A 19414-nucleotide genomic window follows, 5' to 3' on the forward strand; every position below is an offset into this window, starting at 1 on the left:
AATTGCTGAATCGTATCTTTGCTAAATAATTGACAGCAGAGTTGAAAGTGATGACATTAAGTAAAAACAGAAAACAGGGAAAATCCTTTATATAAATGTCCTGAGTTACCTAGACTTAACCCACACATCAAAAACGGAGCTTTGCAAACCCAATAGAAGTTAATTAAAATAGTTTTCCCAATTTTCACCTCATGCTTAAGGTGGTGAAGGTAAAGGTTCCCCTTGCACATACGTGCTAGTTGTTTCTGGATCTAGGGGTCGGTACTCATCTCCATTACAAGGCTGAAGAGCCAGCACTGTCCGAAGACGTCTCTATAGGCATGTGGCCAGCATGGCTAAACTCCAAAGGTGCACGGAATGCTGCTTCCCACCAAAGTGGTCCCTATTTTTCTACTTGCATTTTACATGCTTTCGAACTACTAGGTTGGCAGAAGCTGGGACAAGTAACGGGAGCTCACTGAACTGCTGACCTTTCTGATCGACAAGCTCAGTGTCTTAGCCACCACATGGTATGGGAATATAATTTCTCCATCAGAAAAGGGAGGCGCCTGTCAATAGTTTTTAATTTTTTCCCCAAGGGACATTTCTGTAAATTGAATCAACTAAAATTTAGAAAGGCCACAAAGAGGGAGAACTTCTTTTTAGGAGTGTACTATAGGATAAGATGGTAGAGCACCAAAATGTGGTCTATTGTTGACCATTATTTTCTAAACCTTGCCTGTTCATCTTGGATTATACTCTATCTCTCTAACTAGGCTTGACACTTGTGATTAAAATGTCTAGCATATAAATTTGCTAATGACACTCAAAATGGTTGATAGGCTTGTAATTGCATGGACCATTCTTACTACTCTTTTTATAAATTGGGACTATTATTTCCAGCCCCCAGTCATTTGGAATATAACCAGTTGGATCAATAATACTGTATAAATAGAGATGCTAATAGAGGCTGCCATCATTTGTGATTCTTTTCAATTCTTTCAAGCAAAACACAATCAGTGTCTAGAACCTTGTTCACCTTAAGGGATTCAATCAACCAGATTATGTCTTGCACAAAGACTGATCAGAGTCTGTGAGAAAGTGAAGGTTTAAATTCTTTCACACTTTGATTTTTCCCCCAATAATTTTTTATTATTTTCCACACTTTGATTTTCATATCTTACCTTTTTTGTCACATTACAGTACTGAGCACAGCCATATTTCATCAGGAATGAATCCTGGTAGATGCATTTTATATTTAACAAAGCCTGGAATATTAAAAAAGCAAATATATAAATATTCTTAACCATGAAGAGTAATCTGGGTTATACTGTAAGGCAAACAGTAGAGTTTTGTTAGTTTCACTGTACAATAAATTATTTTCATAAAATGTTGATTGGATGTATTATTTCTCCTATGATATAAAGTATAACAAATTTTATTGGAATTATTCTGACCTAGGCTTGCCAAAAGTACGAAGCTGACTCCTCATCCTGATAAAACCTCTTTTATTTAGTTTAAAGTGAATTCCTTTCCAGCAGTGTCCTGGCCAACAGTCTTTAAAGAAATTTCACAACTACAGACCTTCATCAGGCTTGGAGAGCTGCCAGGCCAATATCTTTCAAACGCCACTCTGTAGCAGACAATACTTGGCAAGAAGTCAGGAACAGATCTTCACCCTAATGAATTGAACTAATTGTCTCCTGCAAACACCACTCCCCGTTCTCTACTCTTTATCCTCTATGGGAGGGGCTATTCACCATCCACCTGTGTCTTTACTCCCGAGTCGACCTTTATTCCTTAGTTGTTTCCTTCTCCTGGCAGCTCTGTGCATGCGCACAGTGGGAACAGTCTCCAGCTGTTCTTCTGCCCTACTGATATCAGACTCCGAAGGCAACTGATAACTATCAGACAGTTCTGGCCCCATCTCTGCCTCTGACATAAGGCACTTGTCAGAGCCTTCCCCAGGCTCCAGGATTGGCCCATGTTCCTCCCCAACTTCCACACTGTCCAAATCTGCTGCCAGCTCCGCTGGCCACTGGCGGGCCACAACAGGAATGCATCAAAAAGGTATATCTTATTTATTATCTAATTGTGTACCTGATGCATTTACTTACAACGGGTAATGAATTTTCTGGACAACGGTTTCTATGGAGTGTACATTTTCCACAAGTTCCCTGAAACGAGAAAATTCACTTCAGGAAAGTTGGACTGGCAGGTGTAATGAAAGGTGTCCATGAGTAAGGTCAATAAAGGCAAGATGGTGGCTATAACAATGTGATTAACATTTCAATAGTTTTTCATGTGATGGACATTAACATGGCTGGAGCTTCAACTACACTTTCATGGCTACCATTTTGATTTTTTAAAATCATATTCTGCTAAGCAAGTCCTAAACAAATGTAATAACAAGCCAAAATTTTACCAATAGGAAAGACACAATGTAGCTTAAGGTTGAACTATGGAGTCCTAAGTGTCCTTTGAGCTTGGTTGTTTTGGCTATAATACTTTTACCCTTCTCATCTATTCCTCTACTTCTACCTTCTGTACCAGTATCATTATTTTTATTATTGTTATTATTCTTTTTTAGGATCATTTTTGTTATGATTATTATTACTTTGTTGTTTTGCATGTATACTGAGAACTTATGCACCAGAGACAAATTCCTTGTGTGTCCAATCACACAGCCAATATTCTATTCTATTCTATTCTATTCTATTCTATTCTATTCTATTCTATTCTATTCTATTCTATTCTATTCATCTTGCTATTTATGCTGTTATTGATATTCTGCTTATAGCTAGTGGTTTATATGTTTCTATGATTCTGTGGGTATGTGTATACATACACATACATATAAAATGCAATCTCTCTCTCTCTTTGCAATTTTAAAATTTATAAAATATATTTAATATTGTACATTCCTTGGATATGCACATTATGATGAATAATTCAGAAACATTTGAAATAAGTATAAAAACAGACTAAGTATTATTTAATTAATTAGGAGAAGGAAGGCAAAAAAGTAAATAAATATTGATTGGAAACTATTTTGAAATTTACTGGACAGAAGAACCTTACCAACTTAAGTTCAGATTTCTCTTTATCACATCTTTGTGGCAAAATTGGAATTATTGAAGGAGGTATAAGTACACCAGAAAGAGTATAAATCCGGCCATTTTTTGCAGCAATGTCAGCTTCTTCTATTTTCTTTCCATTGACCAAGACTTGCCCCTGCATAAATTATTACCATACATTGAGATTATTATCTTTTGAAATTACTGGACTTTGTTTCAGAATGTTTCTGTTATTTTGTGCCATTGTCTATTATTCTTAATTCTTACTCTTCAAATATTTTACTGAATTAAAATAGCAGAACAAAATTATTATATCAGAATTGAATTTTTCATGGATTTACATTTTCAGTGAAGTTGAAATAGATGAACTGTTGAGCCATAGTCTTGATGTGTCCTATAGAGATTAGGCTGGCAACCTCCAGCTGTAAGAAACAAATGAGAATTTAATTTATTTACTGTACTAAAGAATGACAGGAGTTACTGTTTTGTCATGGATTATAATGAGTAGTAATATATCTATCCATGAAAATACTGGCAGCTAAATGATGCACCTATTTTTTTCCAGCACGAATCATTATTGCAGACTCCCTCTTTTGTGATTAACACATTAATGCTCCTAATTGTGAAAGTATCACAGATTTTAGCAGTGGGAAAGTTTATTGCAAAGTTTAGTAAACTACTGTTCATTTGTTGTGGATGTGGTTTAGAACTCAAAAAGCTGTGATATCATAACTGCTGTTAACATTATGATCAAGCAATCAGTTATCACTGATATATGGATGACTGATCTATATATTGGAGATAGGAGAAAGGAGAGTTGGTGAAGATTTTCCATCTCTGTTCCATCAAGCCTAACGAATCAAAGATCAGTTGAGATACTACATATGAGCGACTTTTAAAAATGGTAAATCGTATTTGTATATCTGAGAGGAAAGATGCATATATATATTCATTCTGCAATAACTACACATGAATTGAGTAGAGAAGATATTTTCACATTTACCTGTGTATGAGAAACAATGTGGTACTGAATCAGTTCTCGAAGCTTTCGTGAACCCTGCAGAAATAACACAAAAAAAACACCCTTTATAAAAATGTAGACTTGCACAGAAAAGCATCGCTTAAGTGGGCTGTCAGGAAACACACCCTGTAATAGTGCTTTTTTCTATAAAAGCACAATGCTGACATGTGATTGAGAAGATACTGGAAGTTTTCTATAGCTCCTGCCTTCTCTTCCTTTTCCTTCTTCCAACTGAATTATTTGTGTTAATTGTTGTTTTATGGAATAGACCAGATTCTAGTTTAAGATTATAAGATATTATCAAGCAGAATATTATAGGTCAAACAACCAACGTCTCTGTGTAGTTATATGTACACCATACATGCCTGCATTCACAGGGTAAGATTATACAGCTTTTGGACTTAAAAAAACCATTTATTTATGAAGTTCATCACATTATTACAAACAATATTCACCAATGGTTAAAAAAAATCACGATAGATAAAACATGCCATACAAATGATCAGTTGTACTACTGGATTATTTGAATGGCAACTCTGAAATTTTATATATTAAAAGTATAAATGGGGTTAGTCCATAAATCCCATTGAAAGGGGATCTGTGGTTAAGGCAGCAAGGTAGAAACTAGTAGACAATGGATTCTAGTCCCCAGCTTATACACAAAACCAATTGAGTGACCTTGGGCCAGTCACTCTCTATGAGTCCTAGGAAAGAAGCAATGGCAAACCCCTTCTGAAATCTTGCTAAAGAAACTGCAGGAACTAGTCCAGACAGTCACAAGAAGTTAACACTGGTTTTAAAACCTCCACTACAACATAAATGCAAATTTTAAAGACATACTTCATTTGTTGACAAGTAGTCCAGAGTGCCCTCTTTCAAGTTTTCCAAAGCATCATTGGTTGGAATGAAAACTGTATTAGGGCCAGAATGTTTATCCAACATTGTCCCAAGGAATGTGTTCTGTTTTAAAAGAAGGGAGAGGGGGGAATTGCACAATAGTATTAATACATGTTTTAAAAGGGTTGTCTATTTTGTCTGTTCATTATTTCTGGCTGTACCTTACCTCTATCATGGATCTAAATCTGGAGTAACTTGGTTTGTCTTGAAGGATTGCCATTACAGATTTCTAAGAAAACAAAGCCAGATTTGAATATTGATTAGATGAAAGTGTTCTGGTCCTTTGGTCTCCTTCTTAGCTTTACATTATCTCTTTTGAAAAGTGGGTGAACTTCCAGGGGAAAAAAGCTAAAAAAGAAACAAAAAGAAACAAACAAACAAAAAAAGACCAGACTACATCCTCCCTAGCAGCTAATACCCAGATAAGCAGGGATTAACTCCCGAAAAACAGTGAAGCAGAAAACAATATCCTAATCAAAGAACTATCAAGGAGAAAAACCACACCCCTAATACTGAGAAGGCAAGCTATATTTAAACAAGGAGCAAACCCCACATTCACCAGCACTGATGAAATTACCTAGTTAGGTAAGGAAATGACTGCAAGCCAACAGCCAAGCAACCAAACAAGCTCAGAGACCACCAAGGATTTTATAAGCTATTTGATACTAGAATTCAGAAGTGAAGATAGACAATGATGGCTTGGTAGGAAACCTATTTTGTATGCAAAAGTTCTAGTATTCAGCTATTGGATTCTCTTGGAAGGAATGAAAACATTCATCAGATAATCTTTTAGTGGTAAGAATAAACTTGGAATTCTGGAAGTTCAAGTCCAACCCATGTGGAGACTTTTAGAACAGAGAAGGCAGTTTTACAGGCTTATTTTATATATAATTAAAACAATGCATTAAAATGCATCGTTCTTCTTCCTTAGCTGCAGGAACACTCTTGTTTTCTTAAATTGTCACAATATACTGTATATTTAATCCCATTCAGAATTATACTTTGAAATCCCTTGCATTTTATTTTTACCTCACCTCTTTGTCACTTTTAAAAGCAGGTTCCACGTTGTCCAAGGCTGTATCGATAATATGAATAATTCCATTTGAAGCAGCAATATTCCCTTGCAAGATTTTACCTTTCTTCTTACCTCCCTGTATTCTGATTCTTAGCGTATTTTCCTAAAATGCCCCAGAAGACAAATATGAAATAATGGATCTATATCAAATACATTATTTATAAACTATCTAAAATACATATATTAATGTAGTTATTTAAAATGTATGTTATTCAACATTTTGTTGTATTCAGCATTTTCATTCTGCCATCAGATGCAATGTTTGCAATTTTATACTGCTTGAAGTACATAGATAAATCATTCAAAGAGCCTATAGTACAAAATACTTTAATTTTTAATAAAATAGTTCTAATTTGCATGATCTTTGCCTTGGATTGCAGTGATTGTTCATAGGAGGTAAGGATGGGGAAGGGAGAATCAACTGATCAGGACAAAGAGGCAGTGAAGATCCAGATCACAATTCCTTTCTGGGGGAACCAAACTGGAATGGAGAAAAGGAGTCACTGGTTTGGGATTGCAGTGGGAGACAAAGGATGACACTTCTTCTCTAGACATATCATGTAGATGGAGATAGGAAAAATCTTGACTCATTGCATTTAGTGGTAGTATTGTCTATTCTGAGTGCCCAGGGATATACCAGGCTGCTATAGGTCAATCAGGAATGTATTGTAGCTGCAATAATACTGTGTTTACTTCAGTCTGACTTGTGCATTTTAGTAACAATACATCTATGGATAGTGCAGCAGAGTGGTGCAGTGGCCTAGAGGTGGAGGTCTCGCTTCACAATCAGGAGGCTGTGAGTTCTATCCTAGGTAGAGGCAGGTATTTCTCTCTCTGGACACACTGAGAATATATCAGCTGAACAAAACTCCCCATTGGCAATAGGAAGGGCGTTTGGCCATTAAAACACTCTGCTAGCTCCATTCAGTTGCCCAGACTCCACCCCGCAAGGGATTATGGGATCATTAAAAAAAGATGGTGATAACTATGTAGAGGGCATGCACATCTACATATAGGTGGTCCTCGACTTACAATCATTCATTTAGCAACCATTCAAAGTTAAAATGGCATGGAAAAAAAGTGATGGGTCCTTGTACTTATGACCATGCAGCATCCCCAATCAAGTGGTCAAGATCTGCACATGTGGCAAGTGACATATATTTATGACAATTGTGGCATCCTGGGGTCATGTGACCACCATTTGCAAACTTTCCAGTTGGCTTCCAACCACCAAAGTCAAAGGGAAACTGGATTTGCTTAATGACTATGTGGTTTATTTAAGATCTGTAGTGATTCATTTAACAACCATGGCAAAAAATATTTGTAAAATTGGGTGCAACTCACTTAACAACTGTCTTGCCAAATAATGGAAGATCTATCCCCAACTGCGGTTGTAGGTTGAGACCATCTGTATTAGGTCTATATGTCTATATATTATCTATCTATGTCTATATATTAGATGAATAGTGAAAAAAAATTACTTTTTAAAACATTAATTTTAGAAACAATAATTTGAATTATGCTGAATTAAGCTAGTAGAATATTGTAAAAAGCATTAAAATTGTTCAAGACACAGTAAGTTTTACAATTATATCTAACCGTTTCATCCTTGAATATATCTGCTGGTTTGCCTGTTAAAGTATAAACCATTTTTGTGACATTCTGCTCATTCAGGCTGAGTTGTCCAGCAAAAATATGAAGCTTCACAAAATATTGTGTTCTGTCTTTATCAGAAAGAAGTTCTTCAATCTGAAAGGTTTCCAAGGAATCAAAAAGATTATTATTTGAAGCTTTAATTATTATTTTTAATCATGGAGAACACTCAATAATGTAGAGAAGAAGTAACCATAAATGAGTTGAATGAGAAAGTGAACTTTGGTGAACTTGCAAGTTCAAGCATGAAAAAGAAGACAAAATTCAAGTACTTCTATGAAGCATTTCAGGGAAAAAAAACAGTAAAATATATTAAAAAGATAACACATTACATACAGGTTAGAGATTACTAGCCAAGAGGGAAACTTTAAAATTTCAGGATGACTGTCAAATTTCTAGTCCAAATGGAAATGGGAACACACACAATTAGTGGAGTAAGTACTGATCAGTTCTAAAGTCATAAAAATGAAACAAATATCAGTTTTCATATGAATTGAGATGAAAAATATTATGCACAGTTAGTAACCAAATACCCTAATTGGTACTTAGAAAAAGAAATTGTGACAATGCATATTATACTTCCAGGAAAAAAGCATGCACATATTTTTGTTAGAAAGTGGTATTTTGTACAGCTGTGCATGCTTCCACAAGATTTGGATTCAGATCTCATGTCAGCATAACAGTTAAAATAGCCTATCATTTTTTAAATTTCTGCATGACTCTGAAAGAAAGATGCAGCTGTTTCAAGAAATTGGTTCATGGACCATTTAAAGGAGTCAATGCAATTTATTTTTACAACAATCACTTTGCATGAAAACATGAAATCTTTTGAATGAATAGAATAGTATTCCCAAAGTCAAGAACATTTCTTCTTACTTATTTTGTAAGAATGTATAGTCTAGAGCAGGGGAGAGTTTTGCAAACAAAATCCCAACAAATTTGTTTTGCTTGACATACATATGCATAGCATACATTAAAGGCAGATTTTGTACATTTTGGATCACATCACTTTTGAAGAATTAAACAAGATGTAAGTAAAGTACCATGCCATTTTAAAATAATCCATTTACTTACATTGATTCCATTGAGCCCCTTATTTGTTGGAACAAGAATTGTAAATGGTCCCAAACTAGTTAATGGCCATTCATAGGCACTTTCTGAAAAGGAAAAAAAGGGAGAAACAAGAGAGAAAGAAAAAAAATGCATAGAGTAATACCATTTTAAGTAACACTTGTTTTGTGGGCATTGTAGTCTAAAAATTTAGTTCTGGAGAATCCAATATTGCATTTATTTTCTTTCCTATAAACCTGGAAAATTTAACTGGTACAGAGTCAACTTTAATGGGAGATGGTGGCATAAAAATGTAATAAATAAAATAAAAATACATTTCAAAATAGTGCTGCTGATGGGTTGAAAGGAAACAGAATAGTGAGTTTCCTAGTGATTTTTCTGGAGCGGGATTTAATTGTTCCAGCAATAACAATATTTTCATACTTGAAGAGTTCAAGATTTATGTATAATTATTAAATTATGCACCGAGGACTCTTATTTATAGAGTGCAAGAAGACTTAAAAAATAGATAAGACGTATATTTTCACCACCAGAGTGGTAAAGAATGGGATATCATAAGACCAGATTTGTGCAAATACAAAAACTAATTATAGGAACAGATCCTTTGTATCTCCAAATATCAGCTTCCTTTTCTGTTCTCATCTATCTTGTTCTCTTCATGAGCCAACATGCCTTTTCCTTCCATTTCCCATTTAGCTATAGCCTGAGAACTAGTGAAATGTCCTCTTATACTTCAGTGAATTAGGAAAGTGTTTGTCTGAGCTGCTTCTGAATGTTATTTGGTTTCTCCAAATGTTGGAAGTATTTAAAAATGCTTCAACCCCTTTAGCCTAGGCATATTTATGTCAAGACCATCTTGGTGAGTATGCTGAATAGAGCGGTATTTTTATTGTATGTTTTTACTATATACTGATTTTAAGTTTAAAAACCCAGAGGTTGCTAGGTCTTTACATAGAAATATTGAAAGTATTAGGAGGAATGCAGACACTGACCTCCCTGATCCAGAATATTTCAAAAATTATTCCAAATATATTTTTAACACAAGGAAAGGGGCAAATTATTAAACAACTATATTTAATTTTAATTTGAACTATAATTCAATTCGCATGTATATGACGTATATTCAGTGGTGGGATTCAAATTTTTTTTACTACTAGTTCTATGGGTGTGGCTTGGTGGCCGTGGCAGTGGAAGGATAATGCAAAATTCCCATTCCCTCCCCACCCCACTAACTGCTTTCCAGCTCCGTTCTTCTGTGCAGGGCAACAAAAGAAGGCCCAGACGATCAGCTGGGACTTGGGAGGCAGAGAATAGATGGGGTGGGGCCAGTCAGAGGTGGTATTTGCCAGTTCTCCGAACTACTAATGGTTCTCCAGAACTGGTCAGAATCTGCTGAATACTACCTCTGCGTATATTATTGAATTGTGAATTTATGTAAATATTAAGTAACTAAAACAAAAGAACTTTTTAAGCATTGTATTTGATGGATAATATGGGTACATAGATAAAATCATAAGAGGTAAAAAGTAATTCAGCACATAGGATTAACACTTATGTTGACCAAGAATTGAAGTTCATTCAAAAAGGAATAATTTTGATTGATTTTCCAATGCCTTTACCCTCCCTCTCTGATGTTATTACTAAGATTACCAAATTTACTACAGTAGCGTAACTCCCAATATACTGTACATGCATGACAGTTAACATTCAAAGAATGTTACTCTGTTTATCATACTGTAAATGTATATATAGATTTTATAGCCCTTGGGTGTTCCCATGCTGTAAAATACTGAAAAAGTGGTGCTGGTAGAGTTTAAGAGAGTCAGTTTGGTGTACTGTGGTGAAAGCATCAAGCTCAAACTAGGGGTCTATGAGTATCAGGTATTAAGCTAGCTAGGTAATCTTGTGCCAGTCACTCTGTCTCAGCCCCCATTAAGGAAGTAATGGTAAAACTCTTTTGGAAAACCTGTCCCAGAAAACTGGAAGGATTTGTTCAGGCAGTACCGCATGAGTCAACACTGACTCAAAGGTAGACAGACAGACACATCTAGCTATATTTAAGGAGATTTTAGTATCCTTCTAAATTCATTTAAATCTAGACTTCTGATAAGTAGCAACATATTTCAAACATTTTTGTCTTTCTCAATTACATTTTTTAAATTTACCCACCAAAAAGTTCTATAGCAGATATCAGATTTCCTTGCCAATAACCTCCAGGTTCATTATTCATCTCTCTCATTTGATCTATGATGTTTCCATAGCATACAAATCCATCACCTACATAGCCCTTTTGGCATGTGCACCTGTGCAAAAAGTGATAAAGTATTATACGCTGTTATTCAGCTTAAGAACCCATGTATTACAAACGATGCAATTAAGCAAATGCAAGGTAACAGTATTGTAAACTGATGACAGATCTTTTGATTTTGGTCAGTATATAATAGTAAGCATTTTGACTTCTCACCAGTATTTCTTTCCCAGCTCTTCATTTCCCTCCCAAACTTTCTGATTAGCTTTCACTTCCTCTAAAGTATCAGAAGATGCAGTACTTACAGGGTTTGTCCTGGTACAGTCATTGTACATACTGCATTGTTATGGCAGGGATTGTTGGTTGCACAGATATCTTTCATACTGCATCCTTGACCAGGTACATAGTTCCTGAAATGTTCTTTGCATTCACAGTGAGACTTAATGTAAAGGAAAAACATGTTAGTTTTGTTCAAAACAGGGATTATCAGTCTTTTTCTTTTCTTTTTCCATTTCTTTGCCTATATAAACTTGCAAACTCTGAAGGACTGAGATCTTTTTTGTGCTTAAATTACTCTTTAAATTGTCACATACATTAATAATGTTATATTTAACAGTAATATTTGCTTTATAAATGTCTTATTTTCACTTGATGTATTATCATAGAAAAGCTTTAAACTTAACAAGGAATGCATTTTTCCAATTTCTCTGGAATTAATTTATCGTTTGAAATCTTATTTGTTTCAAGTCAGTATCTATTTCATTGATTATTGAAAGGCCTTTGATTGCTTTGGTCACATCAAGCTGTGGAAAGTGCACAGGAAACTGGGAATCCCAGGATACCTCATTGTCCTCATGAAAGACAATGGAAGCCACAGTATAGGCAGAACATGGCAAAACCGACTGGCTCCAGGTTGACAAAGCAATGCAACTAGGTGGCATACTCTCCCCTTATTTATTATACCTATGTGCTAAATATACTGTGTATTAAGGGAAGCTGCATTGGAAGAGGATGAACATGGTTTTAAAATTGGAGGAAGAAACATCAATGAACATCAATGTTAATTTCAGCCAGAATCTATTCCACTTGTACACTTACCTTTCCAGGGCCATCATATTTACAGACTGTGGAACTGATAGGGCAGTTACCAAAGTTTTTTTGGCAAGGGTTTATTGGTACGCATACTTGGCCATCGCCTTCATATCCATATTGGCATGTACAGTTATGATGATTGGGTCCAAGATATAGGCAATCAGCATGAGGATCACAAACCTTTTTGGAGCATGGATTGATAGCTTTGGAGAGGAAATAATGATACAAAGACAGCAAAATAAGACTTAATACATGCATGTAGTACTATGCTCATTTTTTATTTGACCAAATATCATTTATCAGTATTATTGTACCATGATTAAATTATACTTTAGCAGATTTGGCACTTGATCTGAAATCCAGTGAAACAATATGTGTTAAGTTACTGTAGGATTCATTGACGGTGAAATGGAAAGTCACCTTTGCCACCAGAACTGGTCTTGGATATGTTTATTGTTGAGCCAAAGGACAAGAAAATATTGCTATTTGACTAGTGATATGACTGGTCTTTCTTGCCACTAACATTCACATTTTGGTGATGGAGCATCCCTCCATTGTAGTGGGTAAAATATTAAATGAATGAATAAATAAGTATATGAACATTCATTGAACACTTTCAAGCATTGGGAGCTTGAAAATCTTTATTCTAAGTACTGATATGAAACTAGCTCCTAAACCAGTTAAAACTGAAATAAAGAGCTATTTTGGGTTCACTGCTACTTATGACTGCTACTTACGTTTACACTGTTTGCCATCACCTTCATAATTGGGAAGGCACTTGCATTCCAATTGGCTTTTGTCCACACTTGATACAGAACATCTGGAATTTTCTGGACACTGTAAGGCTTCACATTCTGGTAGTTCTGGAGGGAATAAAGAAAATACAGTAGACCAAGATTGCTTTGCTAAGCTACAAGGCTAAGCAAACTAACATATCTCTTCAAGTGTTAAATGTATAACAACTTCAACATTAGAAGACTACCTTTCCAAAAACTTGGTTGTATTTGTTGGTAAGAGAAAAAGCACAAAAATACAAATATTTCTTAAATTAGCTTTCTCCAACTTGGCCTACTACCACTACTACTATTATAGAAGTAATAGATAAAGAAAAAGAAAAAAAAGCTAAAAATATATTGTATTCCTAAGAAGAAGCTTGCATGAAGTCCTAATCATATTAAATGGGATGGGATCAATGGTGGGATTCAATTTTTTTTACCACTGGTTCTGTGGGCGTGGCTTGGTGGGCATGGCAGGGGAAGGTTACTGCAAAATCCCATTCCCTCCCCACCCCACTAACCTGCTTTCCAGCTCCGTTCTCCTGTGCAGGGAACAAAAGAAGACCCAGCAGATCAGCTGGGACTTGGGAGGCAGAGAATAGATGGGGGCGGGGCCAGACAGAGGTGGTATTGGCCGGTTCTCCGAACTACTCAAAATTTCTGCTACCGGTTCTCCAGAACTGGTCAGAACCTGCTGAATTATCACCTCTGGATAGGATCCATTAGCAGCACTTTTTTCTTTATCTTTGAACCTAATTGTTTTACTTCCACAGTTGCTGCTACAGTTGAACTAACACCAGATGTTGTATGTAGAAAACTATAGCTCTTCTGAACAGAGCTTTTAAAAGGGGATTTCTTTTCAACAGTTCATGATACATTCATCATTTTTTGAATGGCTTCTAACTATATGATGAGTTCATTAACATGAGTCTCATTAGCTGCCATGAATAAAAAAATATGACCATGCCCCAAAACGTGGTACTTACGTTGATCACAATGAAGACCTTTGTATCCAGACAGACACAAGCATTGTCCATCACCAGTTATCCCATTGTTACATATTCCGTGAATGCAGCTGCATACTAGGAGGAAGGAAGCCTTGAGTGGAGTTTGCAATATTTGAGCTGTACATTTTGTCCTACAACTATTGAGGACAGAAGATACTTGAACCTGTGAGATCTGATGTCTATTAAAATAAACCATATAGATATATGAACAAACTTATTGTCTAATCTTGACTTGAATTTATTGATAGATGAAAGAAAAGGTAGCTCCTGGGCCTCATATAATCCTAAACTCTTACTTCATTTTCTCCTAAGCCTCCTCCACAGGTTAAATATTGGTGGCAATTTACTAAACTCCAAAGAAATTCACCTTTTTATTTATTTTATCTATTTAATTAAGATGTGTTCAACTTTCAGACAAGCTTAGTGTACTTCATACTGCAAATAGCCCACCTCTCTTCTACCCCACTTGTTTCTGTGACATGATTACTGTATTTATAATAACAACCTACTGTCTAACAAACAGTTTGGTTTCAGAAGGAAACTGTCCTGTAACCTGCAACTCTTGCACTGTAAAAACATAAGGACTACACAACTTGATCAGGGCAAAGCAATTGATGCAATTTACATAGACTTCTGTAAAGCCTTTGATTCAGTGGTACATGACAAACTACTCCTAAAACAAAGGTCTTATAGTATCTCTGGATACCTGCATAACTGGATAGAAGCATCAAACAGGCAACAAATGGTCAAAATTGGGAGCGTCCTATCAAATCCTGTACCTGTCAACAGTGGTGTCCCCCAAGGCAGTGTTCTAGGACCAACTCTCTTCATACTCTGTATTAATGACCTCTGTGATTATATTAAGAGCAACTGCGTTCTTTTTGCTGACGATGTAAAGCTATTCAACACCATTGACAATGCTTCTACCCTTTAAAAAGACCTCGACTATGTGTCAGAATGGTCAAACAAATGGCAACTTCAAATATCAACAAATAAATGCTCTATCTTACGTATTGGCAAAAAAAAATAAAAAATAAAATACAAGCTGAATAGTCAAGACATTGTTGATGACAAAAACTTTGTCAAGGACAAAGTACTCATGTCAAATGATCTAAGTGCTAGAGCCCACTGTAACTACATAGCCAAAAAGGCATTAAGAGTTGTTAACCTAATCCTGCGTAGCTTTTTCTCCGGTAATATCACTCTACTAACTAGAGCATATAAAACATTTGCTAGACCAATACTTGAATACAGCTCATCAGTCTGGAACCCGCATTACATATCTGATATTAATACAATTGAGAAAGTCCAGAAATATTTTACGAGAAGAATCCTCCACTCCTCTACTCGTAGCAGAATACCTTATGCCACCAGACTTGAAATTTTAGATCTAGACAACCTAGAACTACACCGCCTTCAGTTCAATCTAAGTATAGTATATAAAATTATATATTGCAATGTCCTACCTATCAATGAATACTTCAGCTTTAACCAAAACAATACAAGAGCACTAAATAGATACAAACTAAAGATAAACTGCATCAAACTTGATTGCAGGAAATACAACTTCAGCAACAGAGTAGTCAATGTCTGGAATACTCTACCTGACTCTGTGGTTTCTTCCCCAAACCCCAAAATCTTCAACATTAGACTGTCTACTATTGACCTCACCCCTTTCCTAAGAGGTCTGGAGGGGGCGTGCATAAGCGTCCCTGTCCTATTGTTTCTTTTTTTTTTTTGTTATTCGTATCCATTTCATATATTTATAACCATGTTTACACTTATACCTGTTATCTAATAATTGTTTGACAAAATAAATAAACATATAAATAAATTTATCCTTTATTCCAACCCTTCCAGACCTTCTTAAGCAGTCAACATCTCAAAGATTATCCATCTCTCATTCACAGGTTTCAAGAAGGTCCATCATAGCAAGCCTGCTAAGATACGTAATGGCTGCTTTTCATCAAAGCATTTATAAATCTGTATTGTTCGATTGTTACAATTACCATTCTCCAAGCATGGCGAATGTTTACCAATTGATTTTAGTGTATGTTTACTGATTGATTTTAGTGTATTATATATTTTAATCTTTGTAACTATTTAAGTACCTAAAATTGTTGGAGAGTCTTAGAAATTGCAATGATAAATACATATGCAACAAACTGTAGTTGGGGTTGTGAGGGGGAAAATACAGTACTTATAGAAAAAGCTTATGTAACTGTAAAGGATTCTAGGGTTTTGGGGGCAATTAGGATACATTGTATGCAATAAGGTAAGAAGAATCATGTCACTGTACTTTTCTTATGTATACTTGTTTCGTATAAGTTCTAATTTCTGATTGTAATAAAGCTTTGTCCTTAACCTGGGCTACACACATGTCAGGCCCAAAACTAGAATGATGTGTGGTAATTCTTGTAAGCTATTTTACACCTATAGATGAAATCTTGCCAGAGTAAGGATTCTAGTACAGTATCTGCAACTACAATATACTCTATGAACTATTCGGGAGGAACTGTTTTCACCCTCCTTCTCTCGCATATTGTATCTGGGCTAAGTTTCCTTTTATTCCTCCTGAATGCATCCCCTCCCTCCCTCCTAGGGATCCACCTCCTTACTATATACTCAACTCTTGACGAATGTATCTTTTCTTTTACGTATACTGAGAGTATTTACACCAAGAGAAATTGCTTGTGTGTCCAATCACATTTGGCCAATAAAAGAATTCTATTCTATTCTATTCTATTCTATTCTATTCTATTCTATTCTATTCTATTCTATATTTTATCATAGTCTTCTTCCTTTTAATAGCACCCACAAAACTGGATCTTATGTAGGATACATCCTCATGGTCTTCCCAGATTATTTGAGATAACTCCCAGAATTACCTTTAGCATTATAGGCTGGGATTTCTGGCTGTTTACTGCCTGGGAATTCTGAATAATTCTCATATGCTTGTTAGAAGTAAATAACTGTAAGGTTAAACATTAGTATTGCCTAGGAAATATCTGTAGGAAATGTTTTCAGCCCATTCTCAGCACATCCTCAGCAACTAAGTTAATATGCTGATTACTGCTGTTTTCCTCAGCGCATAGAGCAGAAGCTATCTACAGGAAACATTACTCTATTGGAGCATCTCAAAAAAAGTTGGTTATGTACAGAACTATAGTGGTCAATTGTTGGAAGTCTTTTCTCTGTAGTTAGAGAAAGAACTGAATGGGAAGGGAGGGCTGTAGTTCAGTAATAGGGCATATACTTTACATACAAAAGATACCAAGGACAATGGCTTGCATTTTTGTTTAGTTAAGCAGTAAATTAACCTTCTCCAACTTGAGGTCTCCAACTATAGTCTATAGAGACTATAGAATAAGGAATATGAACATAAATCACTAAAACTATGCAACAGATTTTCAGAAAGACATTGTAAATGATCAATTAATATACATATTTAGCTGTTTCCATTTTAAAGATTTTAATTGTTTCTGCAACTTTCTGTTGTCTTACTGATTTTATTTTATACTGTACTATACTGTATTTTTAATAAAACTACTTAAAGTATGTTTTATTAAATCTTGTAATTCATAAATTTAACTCATTTTAAATTGTAAATGGACTCTTTAATAGTAAGTTACTTTGAGATTTCTTTTAATAGGAAATCATATAGACATGTAATAAATAATATTTGTTAGACTTTGGGGAACTAGAATCCTTGCTAATCTAGTTCAAATCATCCAGAAATCTACTCTTAGGTCAGGACATCTGTTGCACATGAATATTAACCCCAAATGTAATGTACATGGAACTCATGTATGGTAGATGATATTGTAGATGATCTAAGTATTAATTTAGAGAGAATTTGTGTTTTTAGATGTAATTCTGAGGAATTCCTGGTTGTAAGAAAGAAGCCAAAATTAATTTCATGAATATTCTTCTACTCAGCTCTCCCAAACTCTCAGCTGTGTAGGACTATAAATTGTTGTTGTTACTCTTGGCTTCAGTACCTGTGGTTTTACACATACATGTTGGGCACCTGTTTGATATCACAGTGGTAAGATGTTTTGCTGGATATATTTTTTTTTTGCATAATTCTCCTTGAAGAAGGATTTTTATAGGTTTTTTTTTTTAAATCTTGCACCTGCAAAATGGTGAGCAGATTTTTGTTCATTTTCCAAGCTTCATTATCATGATTTTGTTAGGTCAGAAGGAAAGTCTCATGTATATCAAAAGCTAACTTGTAGAAAAGTTTTGCTAAATTAAAGTATTATATTTCATAAGAAATATTTGAAAGCCATTACTAGATATGATGTATCAACTTACTTTGGGTAATGTCCCATTTTTATACTGCCACACAAGACATTATGCAATCTTCTGTGTGGAAACATTTATGCCATTTTAATATGATGTTATTATATTCACTTTTAAAAGGAAGCCCACACCAAATATACCTGAAATACAATCAGGTCCAAAAACATTGTCTTCTGCACACTTTTCACAGGCAGTTCCAGCAAATGCTTTCTGCAAAAATTAAAAAATCAATTTAAATTAAGAAAAGCCAACTTTGATTTAGTTTCACTCAGGAACTAGGTTGACAGTCAGCTTATACTCACTTACTATATATATCCTGGTAAGTTGGAGTTTTGGTTTTCATACTCACTGTATCTTTGGGTGCAAAGATTTGTAGAAAAGAGAGTTGAAGCAAAAGCAATCTGAGTCTCTGATAGGTGCTTTTCTCAGCCCAATCTACCCACAGGGTTATTGTTATGGGGGAAATATGCCATAGGCACAAACCCAAAGTTTTAAATAAATAAACAAATAAAAACATCCTGTTAACCACTATATGCATTACTTTATGCATTACTATGGTAGAAAACTCCAGCCAATAATTAGAGATGAAATGATTGCTTTGTTTTCTAAAGCTAGCAGGTTATAGTAATTGTAGGAGAGCTGAGTTAGTCCATGGAATGAAACAAGCAGGAGGAATCTTGAATCTTTTCAGACTAAACCTTTTCATTAAACTTTCATGAGCAGGAACTCATATCAGTCATGAAATCATGACTTTAGGAGCAGAGCCCTAAAGTTATATAGCTTTTATTTCGTAAGTTGATCAAAGCGAATCTGAACATATATATACATCTGTGATTCTCAACCTGGCAAGTGGTGGGATACAAATAATTTAACAACCGGTTCTCTACTCTAATGACTGGCTGGGTAGGCATGGCTGGGTGGTCATGTGATTGGGTGGGTGTGGCCAATTCAAAGTCACTCACGTTGAGGAGCATTTCACCTCGCCTGGCCTCTCATGACTGTGGGGATGCTGCACTGGTATACATTAATCGGTGATCTCATTAGAGAAAGAATTGCTTTATAACTAATAAGGAGACCATACTGTATAACCTCAAGGGACAAACAGATATTATTTATGGTGTGAAAATATTAGCGTTACTATATGAGAGATATGACTTGTGACTCTAACAAGTTCACCCTCTACTTGAGGAAGAATGGGAAAAATAAGAAAATA

General features: G+C 35.3%; 1 protein-coding gene across 1 annotated transcript in view; it reads right to left on the reverse strand.

Annotated features, from left to right (window-relative positions):
• STAB2 (stabilin 2) overlaps positions 1–19414 on the reverse strand; it is a 90657-nt gene that overhangs the window by 63581 nt on the left and 7662 nt on the right. The window contains exons 5-20 of the mRNA XM_026692948.2: positions 18342–18411; positions 13876–13971; positions 12851–12976; positions 12120–12316; positions 11327–11460; positions 10943–11076; positions 8777–8859; positions 7649–7798; positions 6009–6152; positions 5141–5203; positions 4918–5037; positions 4060–4113; positions 3398–3478; positions 3061–3213; positions 2097–2156; positions 1164–1247 (exon numbers count right to left, since the gene is read on the reverse strand). Of these exons, the coding sequence (XP_026548733.2) occupies positions 1164–1247; positions 2097–2156; positions 3061–3213; positions 3398–3478; positions 4060–4113; positions 4918–5037; positions 5141–5203; positions 6009–6152; positions 7649–7798; positions 8777–8859; positions 10943–11076; positions 11327–11460; positions 12120–12316; positions 12851–12976; positions 13876–13971; positions 18342–18411 (1749 nt within the window). The remainder of the gene's footprint in view (positions 1–1163; positions 1248–2096; positions 2157–3060; positions 3214–3397; positions 3479–4059; positions 4114–4917; positions 5038–5140; positions 5204–6008; positions 6153–7648; positions 7799–8776; positions 8860–10942; positions 11077–11326; positions 11461–12119; positions 12317–12850; positions 12977–13875; positions 13972–18341; positions 18412–19414) is intronic.

This window comes from Notechis scutatus, chromosome 6, assembly GCF_049901735.1.
Source record: "Notechis scutatus isolate UNSWTSFEM ecotype Mainland chromosome 6, rNotScu1.2, whole genome shotgun sequence".
NCBI classification, from domain to species: domain Eukaryota; kingdom Metazoa; phylum Chordata; class Lepidosauria; order Squamata; family Elapidae; genus Notechis; species Notechis scutatus.